At 45.2% G+C, this 25,838-nt stretch overlaps 1 protein-coding gene, 1 long non-coding RNA gene and 1 other non-coding gene across 52 annotated transcripts in view; all 3 read left to right on the top strand.

Moving 5' to 3' along the window:
• ANKRD27 (ankyrin repeat domain 27) overlaps positions 1–17,138 on the top strand; it is an 81,353-nt gene extending 64,215 nt beyond the window's left edge. For 29 of the 50 annotated variants that reach the window (XM_077982046.1, XM_028840040.2, XM_077982047.1 and 26 more), the window contains 7 exons: positions 6,197–6,394; positions 7,989–8,108; positions 9,574–9,735; positions 11,804–11,915; positions 13,838–13,916; positions 14,111–14,183; positions 15,813–17,138. In XM_077982046.1, the coding sequence (XP_077838172.1) occupies positions 6,197–6,394; positions 7,989–8,108; positions 9,574–9,735; positions 11,804–11,915; positions 13,838–13,916; positions 14,111–14,183; positions 15,813–16,034 (966 nt within the window). In that variant the 3' untranslated portion in view covers positions 16,035–17,138. The remainder of the gene's footprint in view (positions 1–6,196; positions 6,395–7,988; positions 8,109–9,573; positions 9,736–11,803; positions 11,916–13,837; positions 13,917–14,110; positions 14,184–15,812) is intronic. The other 21 variants (XM_077982035.1, XM_077982038.1, XM_077982027.1 and 18 more) reach the window with 5 other exon arrangements.
• Positions 279–4,594, top strand: LOC144337367 (uncharacterized). The gene is made up of 3 exons (XR_013410409.1): positions 279–418; positions 1,167–1,203; positions 4,459–4,594. It is a non-coding gene; the product is annotated as an uncharacterized LOC144337367 (long non-coding RNA).
• On the top strand, positions 5,559–5,691 carry LOC114674251 (small nucleolar RNA SNORA68). The gene has a single exon (XR_003725266.2). It is a non-coding gene; the product is annotated as a small nucleolar RNA SNORA68 (small nucleolar RNA).
• Positions 17,139–25,838: the final 8,700 nt, after the last annotated feature.

Genomic DNA, 25,838 nt, shown 5'->3' with positions numbered 1-25,838 from the left:
TTGACTTTGTTCGCTCCGTTTGATTCCACGTTGTTGCATAGAATCAGGTCTGTTTCTCCGTCGCGGGATGGCTTTCCATTTGTTTAATGGTGGCATATACTCACTGTGGAATGTCCAAGGACACGTATTTTGTTCCTGGTTTGGGGAATGTTATCAATAAAACTGCCATGAACAAACATTCGAGTAGACGTTTCGGTAAGAACACAAGTTTTCATTTTTCTAGGATAAATGCCTGAGAGTGCAATTGCGGAGTCACGTGGTAATTGCATGGTAATTCCATGGTTCGTTTTTATAAGGAACTGACAGTCTTTTCCCAAGCAGGCTGTATGGTTTTACATGCCCACCAGTGATGTGGTTTCTCTTCATCCTCCCCAGCCTTGGGCGTGGTCATTGTTCTCTGTTTCAGCCATTCAGATAGGTGTGTAGTACTATCTCAGTGTGGCTTTAATTTGCATTTCTCTAATGGCTGATGCTGTTGAACAGCTTTTCATGTGCTTATTTGCCATCTGTATATGTTCTTCAGTGAAATGTCTGTTAATGTGTTTTGCCCGTTTTCTCATTGGTTTGTTTTTGGCTTTATTGTTGAATTTTGAGAGTTCTTTATATATTCTAGATATGTGGATATTTGTCAGATACGTGGTTTGCAGACATTTCCTTTCAGTGTGTGGCTTGTCTATAATCTCACGTGGGCTTTCACAGAGAAAAAGGTTTTTCTACATCTAGTTTGTCAGTATTTCCTTTTATAGATTATACTTTTGGTATCAAGTCTGATAATTCTTTGCCTTGCTCTAGATTTCCAACTTTTTCCTGTTTTTTTTTTTTTTTAAGTTATACTTTTATATTTTATAGTTAAGTCCGTGATCCAATTTGTGTTCATTTTTACTCAAATTGTGAGATTTAGGTTGAGGTTCTTCTTTTTTTTTTCTTGCCTACAAATGTCCACTTGCTCCAGCACCATTTGTTGAAAAGACTCTCCTTCCTCCCGTGACTTGCCCGTGCACCTCGGTTGGCTATAGATTGTGTGGATCGATTTCTGGGCTCTCTGTTCTGCTACATTGATCTATGGGCCCATCCTACCAGTACCGTGCTGTCTTGATGACTGTAGCTATGTAGTAAGCCTCAGTGCTGGATTAAATGATTCTTCCTAATTTATTCTTCTTTGCCAGGAATGTTTCGGCTATTCTGTGGCTTATGCCTTTCCATGTAAATTTTATTTATTTATTTATTTACCTACTTACTTACTCACTCTTACAATACCCAGACTGGTCTGAGCCATATCAATTTTAGAATTAGCTTTTGTATGTCTACAAAGTACCTTGCTCAGATTTTGACAGGAATTACATTAAACCTACAGATGAACTGGGGAGAAATAACATCATCTGACTCAACGTATGTTGAGTCTTCATGAACGTGGTATATCTCTCCAAGTATTTACGCCTTCTTTGACTTATTTCATCAACATTTTGTGATTTTTTTTTCAGCATACAGATCCTGCCTGTGTCATGTTAAGTGTAAACCTCAGTATTTAATATTCTTTCAAGCAGTTGTAAATGGTGTTGCATACATAGCATGCATTCATGTGTTAGCTATCTAATTATAGATGTGTATGTCCCATACTAAGAGAATTAGGCTGGGCTCAGTGTCATACTCCTGTAACCCCAACACTTTGGGAGGCCACCCTGGAGGATCACTTGAGGCCTGGAGTTTGAGACCAGCCTGGCCAGCAGAGTAAGACCCTGTCTCTAAAAAACTAAAAATATAAAATATAAAATAAAAAAGAAAATGAATTTGGCCGGGCACAGTGGCTCACACCTGTAATCTTAGCACTTTGGGAGGCCGAGGCCAAGGCGGGTGGATCACCTGAGGTCAGGAGTTTGAGACCAGCCTGACCAACATGGAGAAACCCCATCTCTATTAAAAATACAAAATTAGCCGGCTCTGGTGGCACATGCCTGTCATCCCAGCTACTCGGGAGGCTGGGGCAGGAGAATCATTTGAACCCAGGAGGCGGAGGTTGCGGTGAGCCGAGATCGTGCCATTGCACTCCAACCTGGGCAACAAGAGTGAAACTCCATCTCAAAAAAAAAAAAAAAAGGGGCCGGGCGCGGTGGCTCAAGCCTGTAATCCCAGCACTTTGGGAGGCCGAGACGGGCGGATCACGAGGTCAGGAGATCGAGACCATCCTGGCTAACACAATGAAACCCCGTCTCCACTAAAAATACAAAAAAATTAGCCGGGCGTGGTGGCGTCGCCTGTAGTCCCAGCTACTCGGGAGGCTGAGGCAGGAGAATGGCGGGAACCCGGGAGGCGGAGCTTGCAGTGAGCCGAGATCGCGCCACTGCACTCCAGCCTGGGCGACAGAGCGAGACTCCGCCTCAAAAAAAAAAAAAAAAAAAAAAAGGGATTTGACTTTACAAAATAGATAGAGCGGTGTTAGCCTTTATATTGTAGGATAATTTTACCATTTCTAAAAAGAATTTCAGCATGGGCGACTCTTGAGGATATTGAAAATGACTGAAGTTTTCCCTCACACGTTTTTCAGCTGTGAGGTAACATGTACATTGGGGGTGTGCGCCTTTTGACCTGGCCCCCTGCCTCTGGATGCACATGATCCAGAACACAGTTTCCCCAACGTGGGCGGCTATGAAAATGCAGGATAAGAAAGGCAGATGGGGCCGGGCGCGGTGGCTCAAGCCTGTAATCCCTGCACTTTGGGAGGCCGAGACGGGCGGATCACGAGGTCAGGAGATCGAGACCATCCTGGCTAACACGGTGAAACCCCGTCTCTACTAAACAATACAAAAGACTAGCTGGGCGAGGTGGCGGGCGCCTGTAGTCCCAGCTACTCAGGAGGCTGAGGCAGGAGAATGGCGTAAACCCGGGAGGCGGAGCTTGCAGTGAGCTGAGATCCAGCCACTGCACCCCCACCTGGGCAACAGAGCAAGACTCTGTCTCAAAAAAAAAAAAAAAAAAAAAGGCAGATGGTGTTCCCTGACATCTGGTGGGAAGTGACAAAGCCCCCGGACCCTCAGTGCCTGTGTACGGCGAGGGGAGCTTGCTGCGTCTCTGCCGCTGCTGTTTTTGCTATTTTGCCCCTCCCTGTTTTCCCACTTTAATTACACAGTAAAGTACTGTAAACTTGAAGTCTTAGGCTCCCTGCACTTCTAAAACCTCTTATTCTCCTTTTGTAATTTCTCAAAAAGACACAACACTGTACGGCTTCATGTCTGTGATTAAATGAAAATCTTCTAGCCCAGTGGTGTTCTTTTTTTTTTTTTTTTTTAATTTTAATTTTTAGAGATGGGATTTCACTCTGTCACCCAGGCTGGAGTGCAGTGGCACAATCATAGCTCACTAACAGCCTGGGACACCTGGGCTCAAGTGATCCTCCTGCCCCAGTCTCCTGGAGTGCTGGGATTACAGGCATGAGCCTCTGCACCAGGCCTGCAGTAAAAAATTACATTTTTTTTTTTTAAGACGGAGTCTCCCTCTGTCGCCCAGGCTGGAGTGCAGTGGCGCGATCTCAGCTCACTGCAACCTCTGCCTCTTGGGTTCAAGCAATTCTCCTGCCTCAGCCTCCCGAGTAGCTGGGATTACAGGCGCATGCCACCACACTTGGCTAATTTTTGTATTTTTAGTAGAGACAGGGTTTTGCCATGTTGGCCAGGCTGGTCTCAAACTTCTGACCTCAAGTGATCCACCTGCCTTGGCCTCCCAAAGTGCTGGGATTATAGGCATGAGCCACTGCTCCTGGCCTAAACTTTTTTTTTTTTTTTTTTTGAGAGACAGTCTTGATCTGTCACCAAGGCTGGAGTGCAGTGGTACAATCATAGCTCACTGAAGCCTCAAACTCCTGGGCCCAAGGGATCCTTTTGCCTCAGCCTCCTGAATGGTTGGGACTACAGGCACGTACCACCATGCTGGGCTATTTTATTTATTTTTGAGACGGAGACTGGAGTGCAGTGGTGCGATCTTGGCTCACTGCAACATCTGCCTCCTGGATTCAAGCAATTCTCCTGCCTCAGCTTCCTGAGTAGCTGGGACTACAGGCGCATGCTACTATGCCCAGCTAATTTTTGTAGTTTTAGTAGAGACGGGTTTCACCATGTTGGCCGGGATGGTCTCGATTTCTTGACCTCATGATCCGCCCGCCTTGGCCTCCCAAAAGTGCTGGGATTACAGGCGTGAGCTACCTCGCCGGCCTGATTTTTTATTTTTGTAGAGACAGGGTCTTGGCTGTGTTGTCCAGACTGGTTTCAAACTCCTGGGCCCAAGCCATCCTCCTGCCTCACCCTCCCAAAGTGCTGGGATTATAGACGTGAGCCACCACACCCGGCCTCCAGTGGTGTTTTAGAATTTGTTTTTAAATCTTTTATTGAAATATAACTATATACATTATAAATTATATAATTTATATTTACATAAAGCACATGTATTTAAAGTATACAATTTGGCAAGTTTTACAGATATATAAACCCGCGAAACCATCACCACCTCAAGATGCACAACGTTTCCCTCAGTTGCAAGAGTTTCCTGTGAGACTTTGCCGTCCTCCCCCCGAAACCCCCGTGCCCCCATCGCCTCTCCCAGGCAACCCCTGACCTGCTTTTCATCATCATAGATTAGTTAACACTTTCTAGAATCTTTTGTAAGTGGAATCGTAACGCATGTCCGTTTTGTGGCTGGCTTCTTTGACTCAGGATATTTCTGAGACCCATGATGGATCAGGAGCTCATTGCTGGGTAGTAGTTGATTGGGCGGACACACCAGAATTTCTTGTTTCATTCACCCGTTGATGGACATCTGAGTAGTTTTCCTGCTTCTGGGTTTGTAAATAACGCCATTATGAACATTTGTGTACGGGCCTTTGTGCTGGGTAAACACCCGGAGTATAATTGCTGGATTATATAGTAAGGATATGTTTAACCTCATAAGAAACTGCCAATTTTCCGGAGTGGCTGAAGTAGTTTCTGTTCCCTCCGGCAGGGTGTAAGTATTCCACTTGCTCCACATTCCTGCCAACATTTGGTATTTTGACTTTTTTTTTTTTCTCCCGGAGATGGAGTCTCGCTCTGTTACCCAGCCTGCAGTGCAGTGGTGCAATCTTGGCTCACTGCAACCTTCTCCTTCTGGGTTCAAGCGATTCTACAGCCTCAGTGCACACCTGTAATGTAGCTGGGATTACAGGCAGGGGCCACCACACCCGGCTAATTTTTGTATTTTTGATAGAGATGGGGTTTTACCATGTTGGCCAGGCTGGTCTAGAACTCCTGACCTTAGGTGATCCTCCCACCTCAGCCTCCCAAAGTGTTGGGATTACCGGCGTGAGCCACCGTGCCCAGCCTTGACTTTTTAACTTGAGCCATTCTGATAAATATGCAGGGTGTTTCATTTTGCATGTGTGTGTGTGTGTGTGCACGTGTGTGTTTTCTAGCTTCTTTGTTTTTGATTTTTGAGATATAATTTACATATAGTAAAATTCAGCCTTTAATTTAGCATACGGTTTTTTTTTTTTTTTTAAAAGAGGTAACATTTTTAATCATCAAAAAGTAAAATTACTCTCACCTAAAGCCAAGAATCATTGTTTCTTGTAGCGGTGGTTTAAACAGAGTTATAAACAGCAAGTGAATCTCGTCGCCTTTGCGGGGCTGTGGCCATGCCCCTCAAAGTGAATTTAGAGGCTCTACAGCCCTAGTGAAAAAAAAAAGTGAAATTAGCCAGGCACAGTGGCATACACCTGTAGTCTCAGCACTTTGAGAGGCTGAGGTGGGAGGACCACTTGAGCCTGGGAGTTCAAGACCAGCCTGGACCACATCGCAAGACCCCGTCTCTAAAAAAAAAAAAAAAATGAACTCGGCACAATGGCTTGTGCCTGTGGACCTAGCTACTTGGGAGGCTGAGGCAGGAGGATCACTTGAGCCCAGGAGGTGGAGGCTGCAGTGAGCTGTGATGGTGCCACTGCACTCCAGCCTGGGCACCAGAGTGAGACCCTGTCTCAAAAAAAAAAAAAAAAAAAAAAGGAAGTTGTTCTTTGGCATGCCTGCCACGTAGTTCCAAAGGAATTGGAATCCATCCTGGATCCCACCATGATCCCGCATTGTGCGTGGGAGCTGTGGGGGGCACATGGCGCCAGTCACTCCGGCCGAGTTTCTTCAGTACTGATGATGTTTCTGTTTCCATCTTCTGTGCTTCCCAGAGGCTGGCGAAGGTTCCTGCCAGCGGGCTTGGTGTCAACGTGACCAGCCAGGACGGCTCCTCCCCGCTGCATGTCGCCGCCCTGCACGGCCGGGTGGACCTCATCCCCCTCCTGCTGAAGCACGGGGCCAACGCGGGTGCCAGGAATGCAGACCAAGCTGTTCCACTCCACCTGGCCTGCCAGCAGGGCCACTTTCAGGTTCGGGCTCTGTGTCGCGGGCAGTGGAGCAGGGTGTCCGCTTTGGGCACCTTAGTGGGAATGCTGCAGGGGTTTGGTGGCTGCCTCAGAGGACGCTGCTCCCCCGAGCCCGGAGATTCTGAGGTACACAGGGTAGGGCCACTCAGCCTCAGGGCACAGAACCCTGGTGCTCCCTGGGGGTGGAGCCAGTCCCTGCCCCACTGCCACGCCCGTGTGGGTGGTACCGAGGTTGTCATTCTGTTCTGCTCCCAGCAGGATCTGGCTCTTGAGCTTGTGTGGCGGCCACCGAGGGCTGTCCCCATGGTCATCTTACCACCTTTATACACTGACAGCGCTTGCTCTGGGCCCAACAGTTGAGCACTTCATAAAGAATAATCAAGGCCCCATAGAGGGGCTCAAGGGAGAATTTTGGAGTGATTAACTTTTTGAAAGTCCTGTTTTTCTTTGCTTTTTTTTTTGGAGACAGGGTCTTGCTGTCTCCCAGGCTGGAGTGCAGTGCTGCAGTCTTGGCTGACACTGCAGCCTCAACCTCCTGGGCTCAAACAGTCCTCCCATCTCAGCCTCCCGAGTAGCTGGCATGCGCCCACGACACCCAGATGATTTTTTATTTTTTTGTGGAGATGGGGTTTCACCATGTTGTCCCGACTGGTGTTGAACTCCTGGACTCAAGCAATCCTCCCACGTTGGTGTCCCAAAGTGCTGGGATTACAGGCGTGAGCCACAGCACCGGGCCCTGCTTTTCTTTAAGGAAAACTGTCTATATTTTTTCATTTTCCTGTATCAGTTCTACTGTTAACTTTTTAAAGACAGAAGCCATATTTCAGGTTTTGCATCTCTCTCACCAACACCTAGCACAGAGCTTCAGGCATCACTTTCCTAATCTGTAAAACTGGAGTGGCGATTGCAGCTCTCCCTGGGGTAGAAAGGATAGAGAGGTGTAGTGAGATCACCGTCGGCCAGCACATCGGGTGAAGTGAGACCACCGTCACCCCGCAGTTCACCCACACAGAGCAGCCCCACGGCAGACGGTAGCCCTCCCCTCTTCACCTGGTCCCTTTTCTCCTGGAGGGTCTAAAGTCTTCTCAATAATCTCAGAGATGGCTGGGTGTGGTGGCTCATGCCTGTAATCGCAGCACTTTGGGAGGCCGAGGCGGGTGGATCACTTGAGGTCAGGAGTTCGAGGCCAGCCCCTGCCAACATGGCGAAACCCCATCTCTACTGAAAATACAGAAAATTAGCCAGGTGTGGCGGCAGGTGCCTGTAGTCCCAGCTGCTCAGGAGGCTGAGGCACGGGAATCGGTTGAACCTGGGAGGTGGAGGCTGCAGTGAGCTGAGATCATGCCACTGCACTCCAGCCTGGGCGACAGAGCGAGACTCTGTCTAAAAAAATAAGAAAGAAAAACCAAAAACAACAAAAAATTTAATAAGCTCAGAGACAAATCAAAAGAAGATCAAATTTGAGGATTTCTCTCTAGAAATTTTGTTTTCTTATTTTCTTTTTTTCTTTTTCTTTTTATTTTTTTTCGTAATTTTTCTCCGGCAGGAAATGACAGAAATTTTGATTAAGTTTGCACGTTTTTCTTCTCTGGCCCAGGTGGTGAAGTGTCTGTTAGATTCGAATGCAAAACCCAATAAGAAGGACCTCAGTGGAAACACGCCCCTCATTTATGCCTGCTCCGGTGGCCATCACGAGGTTGCTGCTCTGCTTCTACAGGTGAGGACCCCTCCCTGCCCCCTGGTCGACACACCTGCACCAGTTAACAGGGTGCCTCCACCCAGCAACCCCTGCAGTGCACTGGGGATGGAGAGGCCGGGCCGTTCGTCAGCCCCAGGCCTCTGGGGAGAGGAGCGGGGCGAGTGCCTTGCCACGCGGGGTTCTCCAATGGGAACGGATGGTGCCTCAGCATCCGGGATGCAGTCTCATGGGCTCCAACGCTGCTTTTGCCAAAGGTTTGGGTCTCAACTCACTGGCTGGGAATGTGTCGTGCTGTTACCTGAGCACGGGCTGAGTGGCCGCCTCTGTCCCTGCTGCTCTTTTTCCGTCTTGATAAGGGTTATGCGAATGGATTAAAATTTCCTAAAGAAGTAGGGAAAAACCAATTTGTCCATGACTCTGCTACTCAAGGGAAACTCATTTTGGTAAACTTTTAAAAATTGTGTATAGCTTCAGTGTTGTTTTCTTTTCTTTTCTTTTCTTTTCTTTTCTTTTGTTTGAGACAAGTTCTTGCTCTGTGGCCCAGGCTGGAATGCAGTGGCACCCTCACGGCTCACTGCAAGCCTCAGTCTCCCAGGCCCAGGCGATCCTCCTGCCTCAACCTCCCAGGTAACTGGGACTACAGGTATGCACCACTGCACCTGGCTAATTTTTGCTGTTTGTTTTTAGTGGAGATGGGTCTCACTTTGTTGCCCAGGCTGGTCTCAAACTCCTGAGCTCAAATGATGCTCCTGCCTTGGCATCCTAAAGTGCTGGACTATGGGTGTAAGCCACGGCGCCTCGCCAAGTATTGTTTTCTTTTCTTTTTTGCCAAGGTGGAGTCTCACTCTGTCACCCAGGCTGGAGTGCAGTGGCGCAATCTCGGCTCACTGCAACCTCTGCCTCCGAGATTCAAGCAATTATTCTGTTTCAACCTCCCAAATAGCTGGGACTACAGGTGCCCACCACAATGCCCGGCTAATTTTTTTTTTTTGTTTTTTTGGTTTCTTTTTTGTAGAGATGAGGTTTCACTATGTTGGTCAGGCTGGTCTTGAACTCCTGACCTCAGGTGATCCACCTGCCTCGACCTCCCAAAGTGCTGGGATTACAGGCGTGAGCCGCCGTGCCTGGCCCCAAGTATTGTTTTCCGTTTTACTGTTATTTAATGTAGAAACTTGTTTATTCGAACTTTGATTTTTAATGGTTGCATAACTATGGATATACCATGGTGATTTTTTTTTAAACTTGTTTCTGCTTTGTACATTTAAGTGGCTTCTGTTTTCTCTGCTATTAGAATAAATGCTACAGAACTCTTTGTCTATAAATCTTTTTTTCTCAGTACTACCTTTCCCCCGCAAATTTTAAGAAAACTTTCAGACATAAGAAAAGTTGAATGTGTTTTATAGCGAATACCTGTATGCCCACAGCCCTATTCCATGCTGACGTTTCGTAGCGTTCCTTTTGATCGTGTGGTTTCTCTTTCCAGCATGGGGCCTCCATTAACGCTTCTAACAATAAGGGCAACACAGCACTGCACGAGGCTGTGATTGAAAAGCACGTCTTCGTAGTAGAGCTGCTTCTGCTCCACGGAGCGTCAGCTCAGGTGCTGAACAAGCGGCAGCGCACGGCTGTAGACTGTGCCGAACAGGTAGGCCGAGAGCGTCGAAGAGCCGAGGGAATCCCGAGCTGCTCACAGCTCCCTCTGGATCCCTTGTGTTTAAGCTGGATCTGAAATAGCAACAGCTGGCCCTTGGCATCGCTGGGTTGGGCGTAGTTGGTGTGCCAGAAGTCTGCAGCGTGGGTGGATGACTGGTCCTCGGTCCCCTGGTCAGAGGTGGCGCTCTGGGAACCAGGAATCATTCTTTCACAGGTGGTTTTCAAAGGCCTGAGTGGAGGGGCTCCCCCCAGCCAGCAGTAGGGCCGTGGCCCGGTAGTTACGTAGAGTTAGGCACTCCAGGGGAAGGAGCAAGTCATGATGTTCTGGTCTCACCATCCTCGCAGTGTGAACACAGCTGTTGTCTTAGCAGCACGATGGAGAAGGTTTGTTTAGTTGGTGGATTTAAAACTCCATGAGGCCACGCACAATGGCTCATGCCTGTAATCCCAGCACTTTGGGAGGCCAAGGAAGGAGGATCACTTGAGCGCAGGAGCTCATGACCAGTCTGGGCAACATAGGGAGACCCCATCTCTACAAAAAATCAAAAAATTAGCTGAGCCTAGTGGTGTGCCTGTGGTCCCAGCTACTCAGGAGGCTCAGGTGGGAGGATCGCTTGAGCCCAGGAGGTCAAGGCTGTAGTGAGCGGAGATTGTGCCCCTGCACTCCAGCCTGGGTGACAGAGACCGTGTCTCAGAAATATGAAAGTAGAAGTCCTTCAGTCCTGTAGGAATCGTGATTACTGGTGTACTGCCTTCTCCAGTGCTGTGGGTGCTTGCGTGGAGAGCAATGGGGAAGCGTCCTTCTCCCCTGGCGGGCGGCAGCTTTCTGTTCCTGTTTTCCTGCTGAGTCTTTCTTTTGTTTTCTACTCGAGATAGACAGCGAGTTGGCTGTTAAGTGACACAACTGAGAAGCTAATATCACCATCAATCAATCCACTCCGTGGATAGGCTCCTTCTAGTAATTTTTTGTTTCTTAAGACAGAGTCTTGCTCTGTTGTGGCATGATCTTGGCTCACTGCAACCTCTGCCTCCTGGGTTCAAGCAATTCTCTTGCCTCGGCCTCCTGAGTAGCTGGGATGACAGGCATGTGCCACCACGCCTGGCTACATTTTTTGTGTGTTTTTTGTAGAGACGGGTTTCACCATGTTGCTCAGGCTGGTCTCGAACACCTGACCTCAACTGATCCACCTCCCCTGGCCTCCCAAAGTGCTGGGATTACAGATGTGAGCCACTGTGCCTGGCCTCCTTATATTAATTTTCAGTGACAGAATTGAAATATTTTAAACTCTCAGTTTAGTACTTTCTTAAATGATTATGTTGATTTTTTTTGGTTTTTAAAAATTTTTAATTTTATTATTATTGTTTTTTGAGACAGGATCTCTGTTGCCCAGGCTGGAGTATAATGGTGCAATCTTGGCTTACCGCAGCCTCCCAAGTAGCTGCGACTATAGGCATGTGCCACCATGCCCAGCTAATTTTTTTTTAATAGAGACAGGGTTTTGCCATGTTGGCCAGGCTGGTCTCGACTGCCTGGGCTCAAGCAATCCACCCACCTCGGCCTCTCAGAGTGCTGAGATTACGGGTGTGAGCCATCGCGCATGGCCTATTACTATTTTTAAATAGAGACAGGGTCTTGCTGTGTTGCCCAGGCTAGTCTTGAACTCCTGGGCCGATCCTCCCACCTTGGTCTCCCAAAGTAGTGGGATTGCACGCATGAGCCACCGTGCCGTTAATTAATGTGTTTCAATGAGTACTTACTGTATGGGGGGCCCTCAGCAGCCTCATGATAAGCATATGATAGTAGATCAACTTACTGTGTTTGAGCTGGTTGCATGGAGTGGTTGGATCCCCAGCATGGAAGCCACGGAGAGGGCAGAGCCGGGCTTTCCACGCAGGCCTCCTTTTACCACTGGGCTTTATGGCCTCCAAGCTCCGTTTGTAATTATTTCTGAGCTTTTTCTGCCCAGCCACACTAATACTGACATTTAGATCAAAAACAAATCATAGCCTATTAAAAAAGAATAAAAACATTACTGTTCCTTTTCCCTTTCAAATTGCAGAATTCAAAAATAATGGAATTGCTTCAGGTGGTACCAAGCTGTGTTGCCTCATTAGACGATGTGGCCGAAACTGACCGCAGGGAGTATGTTACTGTTAAGATCAGGAAAAAATGTAAGAGTTTACATTCTTTCTGTCATGCTCAACCTGGGTATATTTAGACATTCATGAGCAGTTGCTGGTGTTCATTTAATTGTGTATGTAAAATGTAATTATAATCGTGCCTGGAGGGGATACAGGCACCAAAGAAATGGTTACCTCCCAATTTGTCAGACTATGGGTAATCTTTTTTTGCTGTTAGTTTTCTGGTTGATGGTAATGATGTTTCTTGAGGAAATAAACTGTCAATGCTACCTTGAAGGTTCAGGCGTCCCCCTGTGGAGATGGGGAACAGTCTCCCGGGGAGTTTCTTTCATGCCTTATGTTCCAAAGTCAGGTGTTCTGGGAATTTCCTGGACATCCAGGGTGAATGTTACCTTTCAATATTTTTTTTTTTTTGAGACGGAATGTCGCTCTGTTGCCCAGGCTCGAGTGCAGTGGCGTGATCTCGGCTCACTGCAAGCTCCTCCTCCCGGGTTCACGCCATTCTCCTGCCTCAGCCTTCTGAGTAGCTGGGACTACAGGTGCCTGCCACCTCGCCCAGCTAATTTTGTTTTTGTATTTTTAGTAGAGACGGAGTTTCACCGTGTTAGCCAGTATGGTCTTGATCTCCTGATCTGGTGATCTGCCCACCTCGGCCTCCCAAAGTGCTGGGATTACAGGTGTGAGCCACAAATATTTTTTATTTAGTTTTTTTGAGACAGAGTCTCACTCTGTCACCCAGGCTGGAGTGCAGTCGTGCAGTCTCAGCTCACTGCAACCTCTGCCTCCTGGGTTCAAGCGATTCCCCTGCCTCAGCCTCCCAAGTAGCTGGGATTACAGGCATGTGCCACCATTCCTGGCTAATCGTATTTTTAGTAGAGATGGGATTTCACCATGTTGGCCAGGCTGGTCTCGAACTCCTGACCTCAAGTGATCTGCCCGCCTCAGCCTCCCAAAGTGCTGAAGTTACAGGCATGAGCCACCACACCTGGCCTCAAGGTTTTTTTTTTTTAAGTTTGTACGTGTGCAGAAGTTGATTATAATTAGAACAGCAATTGCCAAACAGCAGTGGGACTGAAGTATTTTCTTCTTTTTAAAAAGTTTAGAAGGGGTCCTTGTTCTTTTTTAATTTACAGTATGAAATATTATCCAGTGAGGTATGCAATAATGCAATACAATAATATGGATAAACCCATTCACATATCTGGATAGCCCTGAGACTGTCTCACCATAATTGGCTGTGGCTGGGAGAGTTAAGGGAGTTAAGGATTTAGTTTTCTGTTTCATGGGGGTTCTCATAATACAGGCTGACTACCCCCCATCTCAAATGCTTGGGACCAGCAGCGTTTTGGGTTTTGGAATATTTGCATTATATTCATTGGTTGAGGATCCAAATCAGGGAATCAGATTCTTCTGAGCATCATGTCAAAGAGTTCAAAATGTTTCGGATTTTGTAGCTTTTTTTTTGAGATGGAGTCTTGCTGTGTTGCCCAGGCTGGAGTGTAGTGATGCAATCTCGGCTCACTGTAACCTCTGTCTCCTGGGTTCAAGTGATTCTCCTGCCTCAGCCTCTTCAGTAGCTGGGATTACAGGTGTGCGCCACCACGCCTAGCTAAGTTTTTGTATTTTTGGTAGAGATGGGGTTTCTCCATGTTGCCCAAGCTGGTCTTGAACTCCTGACCTCAAGTGATATGCCCACCTCGGCCTCCCAAACTCCTGGGATTACAGGCATGAGCCACTGCACCCGGCCTGTAGCGTTTTAGGCTTTAGATTTTTGAATTGGAGATACTCAGCCTGTTATAAATAGGTACTAGCCGTGTTTCTTTAAGCAAATTCAGTGTTTCATTTTCTAAATTTTGTAAACCTGAGAATAGAAAGATTGTGTCTATGCTGTAATTTTAAAATAATTTTACACTGTTTTCGAAGTTTTTAGATGTTTATCTTTTTATCTACAGGGAACTCAAAACTGTATGATCTACCAGATGAACCTTTTACAAGACAGTTTTACTTTGTCCACTCAGCCGGTCAGTTTAAGTAAGTATGAAAATCAAGTTGATTTCTGTGCTTTTGCCCCTAGTTTACTCCAAGCTGCACGTAAGGTGCTTCAGTTGTAATTGGTTATGGACAAATCTGCACCTAATAATGTCGAAAATGCTGCCACCTTGTGGCCAACCAGAGTGTTTCATGCCACTGTGCAAATATTTATTTTAGTTTATTTTGGGTTTTAGGGGAAAGACTTCAAGGGAGATTATGGCAAGAGATAGAAGTGTCCCTAATTTAACCGAAGGTTCTTTGCATCAGGTAAGTTATTAAACACTGGCTTTTAACCATATTTTCTAAAGCCTGGCTTTGTCAAAAGTAATCCGTGGTTAACACACGTCTCCTTGAACATCATCTTCATTATTCCCTGCGCCGTATGAGCTAGCAACAGTTAAAACTGGAATTATTTCATGGGACAGTGTAGAGTACAGGCTTCACTGATTGTTATATTTCAAAGTACATTTCTGAGCAGAGGAGTGGAAAGTGTTACATGTGTGGGGAACCACAGGTCTTGGTGCTTATAGGAGATGAACCATCCCAAATTTCACTATGGTTTTAATCACCAAAGAAAACGACAGTTTATATATAGATGGGTAAACAATGTCTCCAAGTATGGTGTACAGTTGCTCAGACAATTAGGTGACCATCTTCCCACTGCATTTTAATTTTATTTATTTGAGCGAGTCTTGCTCTGTGGCCCAGGCTGGAGTGCAGTGGCGCGATCTTGGCTCACTGCAGTCCTCATCTCCCCGGTTCAAGCATTCTCCCGCCTCAGCCTCCTGGGTAGCTGGGATTACAGAGGCATGTGCCACTACACCTGGCTTTTTTTCTATTTTTAGTAGAGATGCAGTTTCACCATATTGGCTGGTCTTGAACTCCTGACCTGAAGTGATCTGCCCACTTCGGCCTCCCCATGTGCTGGGATTACAAGCGTGAGCCACCGCGCCCGGCCCCTACTGCATTTTTAAATTACTCAGAAGCTTGATTGAAAACCTGTGATCTGGCCGGGCGCAGTGGCTCAAGCCTGTAATCCCAGCACTTTGGGAGGCCGAGACAGGCGGATCACGAGGTCAGGAGATCGAGACCATCCTGCATAACACAGTGAAACCCCGTCTCTACTAAAAAATACAAAAAACTAGCCGGGCGAGATGGCGGGCGCCTGTAGTCCCAGCTACTTGGGAGGCTGAGGCAGGAGAATGGCGTGAACCCGGGAGGCGGAGCTTGCAGTGAGCTGAGATCCAGCCACTGCACTCCAGCCTGGGCGACACAGTGAGACTCCGTCTCAGAAAAAAAAAAAAAGAAAACCTGTGATCTGAGACAGTGATTCTTCTCAGAACCACGACTTTCCTTCTTGCTGATGAGAATTTATAGCGTATGTAGCATAGGCTTGTTGGAACAAATACACAAAAGTTCTAAATTGTTGTTTTAGATAATTAAAATGATTTTAATTAACATGACTAATTTTGATATCATAGTCAGTCTTACATGGTGTTGCTAGTAGACCTGCTGCTTTGTGGGAAAGCCAGAAACGTTGAAATCTACCTGAGTTCCATCAAGTGCTAGCTTTTCCTTTGCTAGCTGTGGGACTTTAGGCAGGTGGCTTAACTTTGCTGATCCTGTCTCCTCAGCTGTAAAACGGGGATAACAATAGTAGTACATGCCTCCTAGAGTCATAAAGATTGTGAAAACATGTGAAACATTTACTGTGTCCGACACATGTAGTATGCACATGCCATGTTAGCACCACAGGGATGTGAGAATTGAAATTATGCCTGTCAAGCACTGAGCACATTGTGTGACACTAAGCACTAAGGGGCAGCTGTCACTGTCATAGTTGTGGCTTCCAGTACAGTGAGGAGGCGAACGGTTCAAAATGTACTCTTTCTTTAGCCAGGGCGGCAAAGTGTCACCCTGAGACAGAATAACCCGCCAGCTCAGAGTGGATCTCCTGCTGCTGAGAAAGGCAACAGTGACTGGCCGGAGAGGCCTGGACTGACACAGACTGGCCCTGGACACAGGCGGATGCTGCGGAGACACACAGTGGAGGATGCAGTCGTGTCCCAGGGCCTGGAGGCTGCTGGTCCCCAAGAGGTTAGTGCTTCCCGGTCCTAAGAGGAATGACAAGTTGTTGAACCTGCTGCCAGGAAGCAAGGATGCAACAAGAGGATGCTGACTGAGGACTCAATGTGCTTCCATGAAACTGGCTTGAGAAGTCTTCAGCACCAAGTTCCTGAAAGCTTTTCTGTGGCTAAGAATGCAACAAAAAGGTTCACCACCACCATCTCTCTCCTCTTCAAAGCTAATGAATACACTTGAAACCGAAATTCCAGTAGAGTCCAGATCCTTAAGCCAGAGGTGCATGCTTCTTTTTAAGTATGAGGGTTTGTCGGTCACAGGGGGAGAGGTTTCACCACCAGATTCTGACCTCCTCCTCCCAAAAGGTGCTAAACCTCTCTGACCTGTGTACATTCACAAACCACAACTAGAATTCCTCCACCTCGGATGAAGCGGGAGAGAAGCAATTTGGGTTTCATGGTTCTGTAGAGGCCAGGCTGAAACGTCCTATCTGAAGGAAGAAAGCAACAGCTGGACAATGTTTCTTTGCAAAGCAACACTTGAACCAAAAGATGCCTCAATCCCATTTTGATGTTCATTTTAGTGAAAGGATGCATCAGACCTCTTCCACATCATGCGTGTGGGAAAGGTTGCTTATCATTTTCCTTCTAACAAGTAGGTACAGATACTCGGTTACTACACGTGCGTCTGTAGCAGTGTTTCTAGAAACATCCCTTTTTGTTGAGAACCTCCTGTGAATGTCACACTCACACCCGATGGATGGTTACTGGATTAGAGAGTAGATTTGGCACATCTTTTAGTCTTTTGATTCAGATTCAAAACTTAATAGCACAAACCAGGTCAAAGTTACTTTCAGTTAGAATTTATTGCCATTTATTCCTTTTTATAAATTTCTGTAGATTATACTGTTTTTTTTTGTTATTGGCCTAGAGCTGCAAGTATATAGGTTTGTCCTGAGTCCATTTTCAAATGACCTTGTAATAGGGAAATGGTTTTGTCCATGTTCTTGGAAATACTTGTGTATGTACAGAAGGGAGGGGTTATTTTTCTACAAAGTAATTTATGATTTCTAATTTTCTAATGTGCCTTGGATATGTGCCAAATGATGGAAAAGAAACAGTAAACTTTATGATTCTTGAATGTGTCATGGTATGCTTTTTTAGTTGTTTGGCTGTAGATGTTTCTCGGCCTCTCTGCTGTAAACATTTGCTTTGTGTGTGGGAAAAGTGGTCCCCATTGAATGGATATGTATTTTTCAGTTACAGATGTGAGACTGAAACATGGGAACTTGATCACTTAGCTCATTATCCATCTACTGACCAAGGCCGACTTAACCCAGTAGGCACAGTGTCCAGGGTCCACAAAAATGTTTTTCTTTGGAAATCAGAAGAATAAAATGAATACAGCTTCCTACCCCAAACAGGAAATGAGTCCTGTTGCTTTGATTTTTCCTCCCTTTCTTTTTTGAGACGGAGTCTCACTCTGTCACCCCAGGCTGGAGTGCAGCGGCACAATCTCGGCTCACTGCAACCTCCGCCTCCTAGGTTCAAGCAATTCTCCTGCCGCAGCCTCCCGAGTAGCTGGGACTATAGGTGCCCACCACTGCGCCTGGCTAGTTTTTTGTTAGTTTTAGTAGAGATGGTGTTTCACCGTGTTAGCCAGGATGGTCTCAATCTCCTGACCTCATGATCCGCCCGCCTCGGCCTCCCAAGTGCTGGAATTACAGGCGTGAGCCACCACGCCCAGCCTTCCCTACTTCTTTTAAACAAAACCACCTTATAGACTGAAGCTGCTGTGGTTCCATACCATCCTAATTAAGAAAATACATCCTATACAGTTTATCAGCACAGGTATTCTTCAGGATACAAATATGCACATTTGACACCAGCTAATATTTTGGGGTAGTACAATATAATTTTGAAAACATTTTCTTTTTTGAGATGGAGTCTTGCTCTGTCACCCAGGCTAGAGTGCAGTGGCATGATCTTGGCTCACTGCAGCCTCCGCCTCTCAGGTTCAAGCAATTCTCCTGCCTTAGCCTCCCAAGTAGCTGGGATTATAGGCGCCTGCCACCACGCCTGGCTAATTTTTGTATTTTTGGTAGAGACAGGGTCTCACCATGTTGGCCAGGCTGGTCTCGAACTCCCGACCTCAAGTGATCTGCCCACATTGGCCTCCCAAAGTGCTGCGATTGCAGGCATGAGTCACCATGCCCAGCCGAAAACATTTTCACATATACCCTTTTAATTTCAACAATTGCTGTGGATGGTAGAATTGTCAAATGGGGAAAGATTCAGAAAAATAAGGGGGCTGCGAGGGATCTCACAGCCAGGATCAAGGTCTTGTTGGCAGTGGCAGCTGCAAGCTTGGTGTACCCTTCCTCTGGATAGGTAAATGCTGTTTCTTTTTGAGCTGTTCTGGTCATCAGTAATGTTTTCCATCGTTAAGTAACTCGATTATTTTTAAAAAACAGTTGTCATTCTGGCCAACATGGTGAAACCCCATCTGTACTAAAAATACAAAAATTAGTTGGGTGTGGTGGCGCACGCTTGTAATCCCAGCTACTTGGGAGGCTGAGGCAGAATTGCTTGAACCCGGGAGGAGGAGGCTGCAGTGATCCAAGATCATGCCACTGCACTCCACCCTGGCAACAGAGCGATACTCCATCTCAAACAAAAACAACCAGTTTTTTCCAATTGCTTTCCCTACTCAAAACCTGATGTGACAGTTGAGAAATTAATGCCCTAATTTACATTTTTGGGAAAAAAAAGGTTTGAATTCAAAGCAATGCGAGTTCACTCATTTAAATTAGAAAGTTTAGAATAACCTCTCTCCACTCCCTAAAATGTACTCCAGCCTCTTGTTGCCATCAGGAACCTCTCTCCTTGTACACAGAACCACTTTTCACTCTCAGGTAGGTGTCTGAAAGAATCTGACCATCTTTAAACACATTCACAGCAGTTGCCATTAGGACAGTGGTTATCCTGTGAGAGAAAGCACAGAACTTGTGAAGTGCCTCATATTCCCTTAGCATTTGTATGTAAAAGAGGCCTAAAGCAAAATTTATCTGTAACTGGGATGTTTTCAAAATCCCTGACCACATTTTTTTTTAATTACCAGTTTACCCTGACACAAAATCCCCAACCAGATTTCATCTTAATCATTCTGTTCTTTTAAAAATGTTAATGTTCTTAACGGTTCTACTTATTTATAATGTTAGGTATTATTCTAACACTTTCTTCACTGACAATAGTTGCAAATTTCAAATATAGTAGAATCTCCAGTTTGAACATGTATCAGTAGTATGCTGGCTAACGCAGAGACTGGGGTTTGTAAACCACATTTCCCTTCACTTTTTTACTAATCTTATTTACCTTGTTAAAAGTTATGAATGTAATCCTGTGCTGGGTCTCACAGGACTAAGATATTTAAACAGTTACCCCCAAACAGCTGGTTGATGGTTAAGTTTATGATTTAAATATAGGAGCAGTGGCTTGCACCTAGTCTCAGCTACGGGGGAGGCTGAGGTGGGAAGATCACTTGAGCTTAGGAGTTTGAGGCCAGCCTCAGCAACATAGCAAGTCTCCATCTCTGAAAACCCTAACTTATGAGTGCAGGTTTTCATAACCTAATGGAAAGCAAGCACAACAGAGAGCATTTGCTTTAAGTCACCTGCAACATTATGAGTGATATGTTACCAAAATGTTTCAACTCTGAACTGTCTCAACTGGATCTGAAATCATTAGAAGTAATTTCTCTTACAAACATGTTTATTGCTGTAGTAGTATTACTAACATGCCTAATTATTTTGGTCATTTTTTTCTGTCATCACTCTAGTTTTTTTGGAGGGAGTAGTATTTGTTAATCTCAGTACCTCTGGAAAAACAGATTATAAATGAGATCAAAGCTGGCAGGTTTTGTTTTTTTTTCAGATGGAATCACCCAGGTTGGAGTGCAGTGGCCTGATCTCAGCTCACTGCAACCTCTGCCTACCAGGTTCAAGCCTCCCAAGTAGCTGGGATTCCAGGTGTGTGCCACCATGCCCAGCTAATTTTTGTATTTTTAGTAGAGACAGGGTTTCACCATGTTGGCCAGGCTGGTCTCGGACTCCCGACCTCAACAGATCTGCCAGCCTCAGCCTCCCAAAGTGCTGGGATTACAGGTATGAACCACTGCACCTGGCAAAGCTAGGAGTTTTCTTAGATTAAGTGGAAGAACTATCGGCAGGAAGAGAAACAGCTTACCTGCTTTCAGAGTCTACGTCTTGGAATATTAGATGTGCTCAAATTTGAAGCTGATTCAGTCTGATGCACAGGTTTTAATTCCCCTCATGTTACTGGCAGCCGCGGCTGCTATGTTTTTCTTCCGGAAGAGTGCTGGAGCAGCTTCTGTTTCTGCCGCGGACACTTTCCCTATCTAATATTCACAGCAGTGTTGCAAAGGATAGATTCATGCTGGTACACGTGCTTAAAAGCTTTTGGTAGGAAGGGGAATAATTCAAAACACAGATCTGGTCACTTGGCTATGATACTAAAACAACTTACCCGAGGGGGCGGAGCAAGATGGCCGAATAGGAACAGCTCCAGTCTCCAGCTCCCAGGGCGAGCGACACAGAAGACAGGTGATTTCTGCATTATCAACTGAGGTACTGGGTTCATCTCACTGGGGAGTGCTGGACAATTGGTGCTGGTCAGCTGTTGCAGCCCGACCAGCGAGAGCTGAAGCAGGGCAAGGCATCGCCTCATCTGGGAAGCGCAAGGGGGAAGGGAATCCCTTTTCCTAGCCAGGGGAACTGAGACACACAACACCTGGAAAATCGGGTAACTCCCACCCCAATACTGCGCTTTAAGCAAATGGGCACACCAGGAGATTATATCCCACACCTGGCCAGGAGGGTCCCACACCCACGGAGCCTTCCTCATTGCCAGCACAGCAGTCTGCTATCTAACAGCAAGGCAGGAGCGAGGCTGGGGTAGGGGCGCCCGCCATTGCTGAGGCTTAAGTAGGTAAACAAAGCCCTGGGAAGATCGAACTGGGTGGAGCTCACAGCAGTTCAAGGAGGCCTGCCAGTCTCTGTAGACTCCACCTCTGGGGACAGGGCACAGCTAAACAACAAAGAAAAGCAGCAGAAACCTCTGCAGACACCTCTGCAGACTCTGTCTGACAGCTTTGAAGACAGCGGTGGATCTCCCAACACGGAGGTTGAGATCTGAGGACAGACAGACTGCCTGCTCAAGTGGGTCCCTGATCCCTGAGTAGCCTAACTGGGAGACATCCTCCACTAAGGGCAGACCAACACCCCACACCTCATACGGTGGAGTACACCCCTGAGAGGAAGCTTCCAAAGCAAGAATCAGACAGGTACACTTGCTGTTCAGCAGTATTCTATCTTCTGCAGCCTCTGCTGCTGACACCCAGGCAAACAGGGTCTGGAGTGGACCTCAGGCAATCTCCAACAGACCTACAGCTGAGGGTCCTGACTGTTAGAAGGAAAACTAACAAACAGGAAGGACACCCACACCAAAACTCCATCAGTATGTCACCATAATCAAAGACCAGAGGCAGATAAAACCACAAAGATGGGGAAAAAGCAGGGCAGAAAAGCTGGAAATTCAAATAAGAGCACATCTCCCCCTCCAAAGGAACGCAGCTCATCGCCAGCAACGGATCAAAGCTGGACGGAGAATGACTTTGACGAGATGAGAGAAGGCTTCAGTCCATCAGACTTCTCAGAGCTAAAGGAGGAATTACGTACCCAGCGCAAAGAAACTAAAAATCTTGAAAAAAGAGTGGAAGAACTGATAACCAGAATACTTAATGCCGAGAAGGCCATAAACAAACGGACAGAGATGAAAACCATGACACGAGAAATATGTGACAAATGCACAAGCTTCAGTAACCGACTCGATCAACTGGAAAAAGAGTATCAGCGATTGAGGATCAAATGAATGAAATGAAGTGAGAAGAGAAATCTAAAGAAAAAAGAAGAAAAAGAAATGAACAAAGCCTGCAAGAAGTATGGGATTATGTAAAAAGACCAAATCTACGTCTGATTGGGGTGCCTAAAAGTGAGGGGGAAAATGGAACCAAGTTGGAAAACACTCTTCAGGATATCATCCAGGAGAACTTCCCCAACCTAGAAGGGCAGGCCAACATTCAAATTCAGGAAATACAAAGAACGCCACAAAGATACTCCTCGAGAAGAGCAACTCCAAGACACATAATTGCCAGATTCACCAAAGTTGAAATGAAGGAAAAAATCTTAAGGGCAGCCAGAGAGAAAGATCGGGTTACCCACAAAGGGAAGCCCATCAGACTAACAGCAGATCTCTCAGCAGAAGCTCTACAAGCCAGAAGAGAGTGGGGGCCAATATTCAACATTCTTAAAGAATTTTAAACCCAGAATTTCATATCCAGCCAAACTAAGTTTCATAAGTGAAGGAGAAATAAAATCCTTTACAGATAAGCAAATGCTTAGAGATTTTGTCACCACCAGGCCTGCCTTACAAGAGACCCTGAAGGAAGCACTAAACATGGAAAGGAACAACAGGTACCAGCCATTGCAAAAACATGCCAAAATGTAAAGATCATTGAGGCTAGGAAGAAACTGCATCAACTAACGAGCAAAATAACCAGTTAATATCATAATGGCAGGATCAAGTTTGCACATAACAATATTAACCTTAAATGTAAATGGACTAAATGCTCCAATTAAAAGACACAGACTGGCAAACTGGATAAAGAGTCAAGACCCATCAGTCTGCTGTCTTCAGGAGACCCATCTTACATGCAGAGACATACATAGGCTCAAAATAAAGGGATGGAGGAAGAAGATCTACCAAGCAAATGGGGAACAAAAAAAAGCAGGGGTCGCAATACTAGTCTCTGATAAAACAGACTTTAAACCATCAAAGATAAAAAGAGACAAAGAAGGCCATTACATAATGGTAAAGGGATCAATTCAACAGGAAGAGCTAACTATCATAAATATATATGCACCCAATACAGGAGCACCCAGATTCATACAGCAAGTCTTTAGAGACTTACAAAGAGACTTAGACTCCCATACAATAATAATGGGAGACTTCAACACCCCACTGTCAACATTAGACAGATCAACGAGACAGAAAGTAAACAAGGATATCCAGGAATTGAACTCATCTCTGCAGCAAGCAGACCTAATAGACATCTACAGAACTCTCCACCCCAAATCAACAGAATATACATTCTTTTCAGCAACACATCCCACTTATTCCAAAATTGACCACATAATTGGAAGTAAAGCACTCCTCAGCAAATGTACAAGAACAGAAATTACAACGAACTGTCTCTCAGACCACAGTGCAATCAAACTAGAACTAGGGACTAAGAAACTCCATCAAAACCGCTCAACTACATGGAAACTGAATAACCTGCTCCTGAATTACTGGGTACACAACGAAATGAAGGCAGAAATAAAGATGTTCTTTGAAACCAAGGAGAACACAGATACAACATACCAGAATCTCTGGGACACATTTAAAGCAGTGTGTAGAGGGAAATTTATAGCACTAAATGCCCACAAGAGAAAGCTGGAAAGATCTAAAGTTGACACTCTAACATCACAATTAAAAGAACTAGAGAAGCAAGAGCAAACACATTCCAAAGCTAGCAGAAGGCAAGAAATAACTAAGATCAGAGCAAAACTGAAGGAGATAGAGACACAAAAAACCCTCCAAAAAATCAATGAATCCAGGAGTTGGTTTTTTGAAAAGATCAACAAAATTGATAGACCACTAGCAAGACTAATAAAGAAGAAAAGAGAGAAGAATCAAATAGACACAATAAAAAATGATAAAGGGGATATCACCAACGAACCCACAGAAATACAAACTACCATCAGAGAATACTATAAACACCTCTACGCAAATAAACTAGAAAATCTAGAAGAAATGGATAATTTCCTGGACACTTACACTCTCCCAAGACTAAACCAGGAAGAAGCTGAATCCCTGAATAGACCAATAGTAGGCTCTGAAATTGAGGCAATAATAGCCTACCAACCAAAAAAAGTCCAGGACCAGATGGATTCACAGCTGAATTCTACCAGAGGTACAAGGAGGAGCTGGTACCATTCCTTCTGAAACTATTCCAATCAATAGAAAAAGAGGAAATCCTCCCTAACTCATTTTATGAGGCCAACATCATCCTGATACCAAAGCCTGGCAGAGACACAACAAAAAAAGAGAATTTTAGACCAATATCCCTGATGAACATCAATGCAAAAATCCTCAATAAAATACTGGCAAACCGGATCCAGCACCACATCAAAAAGCTTACCCACCATGATCAAGTTGGCTTCATCCCTGGGATGCAAGGCTGGTTCAACATATGCAAATCAATAAACATAATCCAGCATATAAACAGAACCAAAGACAAAAACCACATGATTATCTCAATAGACGCAGAAAAGGCCTTTGACAAAATTCAACACCCCTTCATGCTAAAAACTCTCAATAAATTCGGTATTGATGGAACGTATCTCAAAATCATAAGAGCTATTTATGACAAACCCACAGCCAATATCATACTGAATGGGCAAAAACGGGAAAAATTCCCTTTGAAAACTGGCACAAGACAGGGATGCCCTCTCTCACCACTCCTATTCAACATAGTGTTGGAAGTTCTGGCTAGGGCAATCAGGCAAGAGAAAGAAATAAAGGGTATTCAGTTAGGAAAAGAAGAAGTCAAATTGTCCCTGTCTGCAGATGGCATGATTGTATATTTAGAAAACCCCATTGTCTCAGCCCAAAATCTCCTTAAGCTGATAAGAAACTTCAGCAAAGTCTCAGGATACAAAATTAATGTGCAAAAATCATAAGCATTCTTATACACCAGTAACAGACAAACAGAGAGCCAAATCATGAATGAACTTCCATTCACAATTGCTTCAAAGAGAATAAAATACCTAAGAATCCAACTTACAAGGGATGTAAAGGACCTTTTCAAGGAGAACTACAAACCACTGCTCAGTGAAATAAAAGAGGACATAAACAAATGGAAGAACATATCATGCTCATGGATAGGAAGAATCAATATCGTGAAAATGGCCACACTGCCCAAGGTAATTTATAGATTCAATGCCATCCCCATCAAGCTACCAATGAGTTTCTTCACAGAATTGGAAAAAACTGCTTTAAAGTTCCTATGGAACCAAAAAAGAGCCCGCATCTCCAAGACAATCCTAAGTCAAAAGAACAAAGCTGGAGGCATCACGCTACCTGACTTCAAACTATACTACAAGGCTACAGTAACCAAAACAGCATGGTACTGGTACCAAAACAGAGATACAGACCAATGGAACAGAACAGAGTCCTCAGAAATAATACCACACCATCTACAGCCATCTGATCTTTGATAAACCTGAGAAAAACAAGAAATGGGGAAAGGATTCCCTATTTAATAAATGGTGCTGGGAAAATTGGCTAGCCATAAGTAGAAAGCTGAAACTGGATCTTTTCCTTACTCCTTATACGAAAATTAATTCAAGATGGATTAGAGACTTAAATGTTAGACCTAATACCATAAAAACCCTAGAAGAAAACCTAGGTAATACCATTCAGGACATAGGCATGGGCAAGGACTTCATGTCTAAAACACCAAAAGCAATGGCAACAAAAGCCAAAATTGACAAATGGGATCTCATTAAACTAAAGAGCTTCTGCACAGCAAAAGAAACTACCATCAGAGTGAACAGACAACCTACAGAATGGGAGAAAATTTTTGCAATCTACTCATTAGACAAAGGGCTAATATCTAGAACCTACAAAGAACTCAAACAAATTTACAAGAAAAAAACAA

Source organism: Macaca mulatta, chromosome 19 (assembly GCF_049350105.2).
Source record: "Macaca mulatta isolate MMU2019108-1 chromosome 19, T2T-MMU8v2.0, whole genome shotgun sequence".
In the NCBI taxonomy this organism is placed as follows: domain Eukaryota; kingdom Metazoa; phylum Chordata; class Mammalia; order Primates; family Cercopithecidae; genus Macaca; species Macaca mulatta.
The sequence above is the reverse complement of the archived record's forward strand: the minus strand, read 5'-3'. Positions and strand labels throughout refer to the sequence as shown.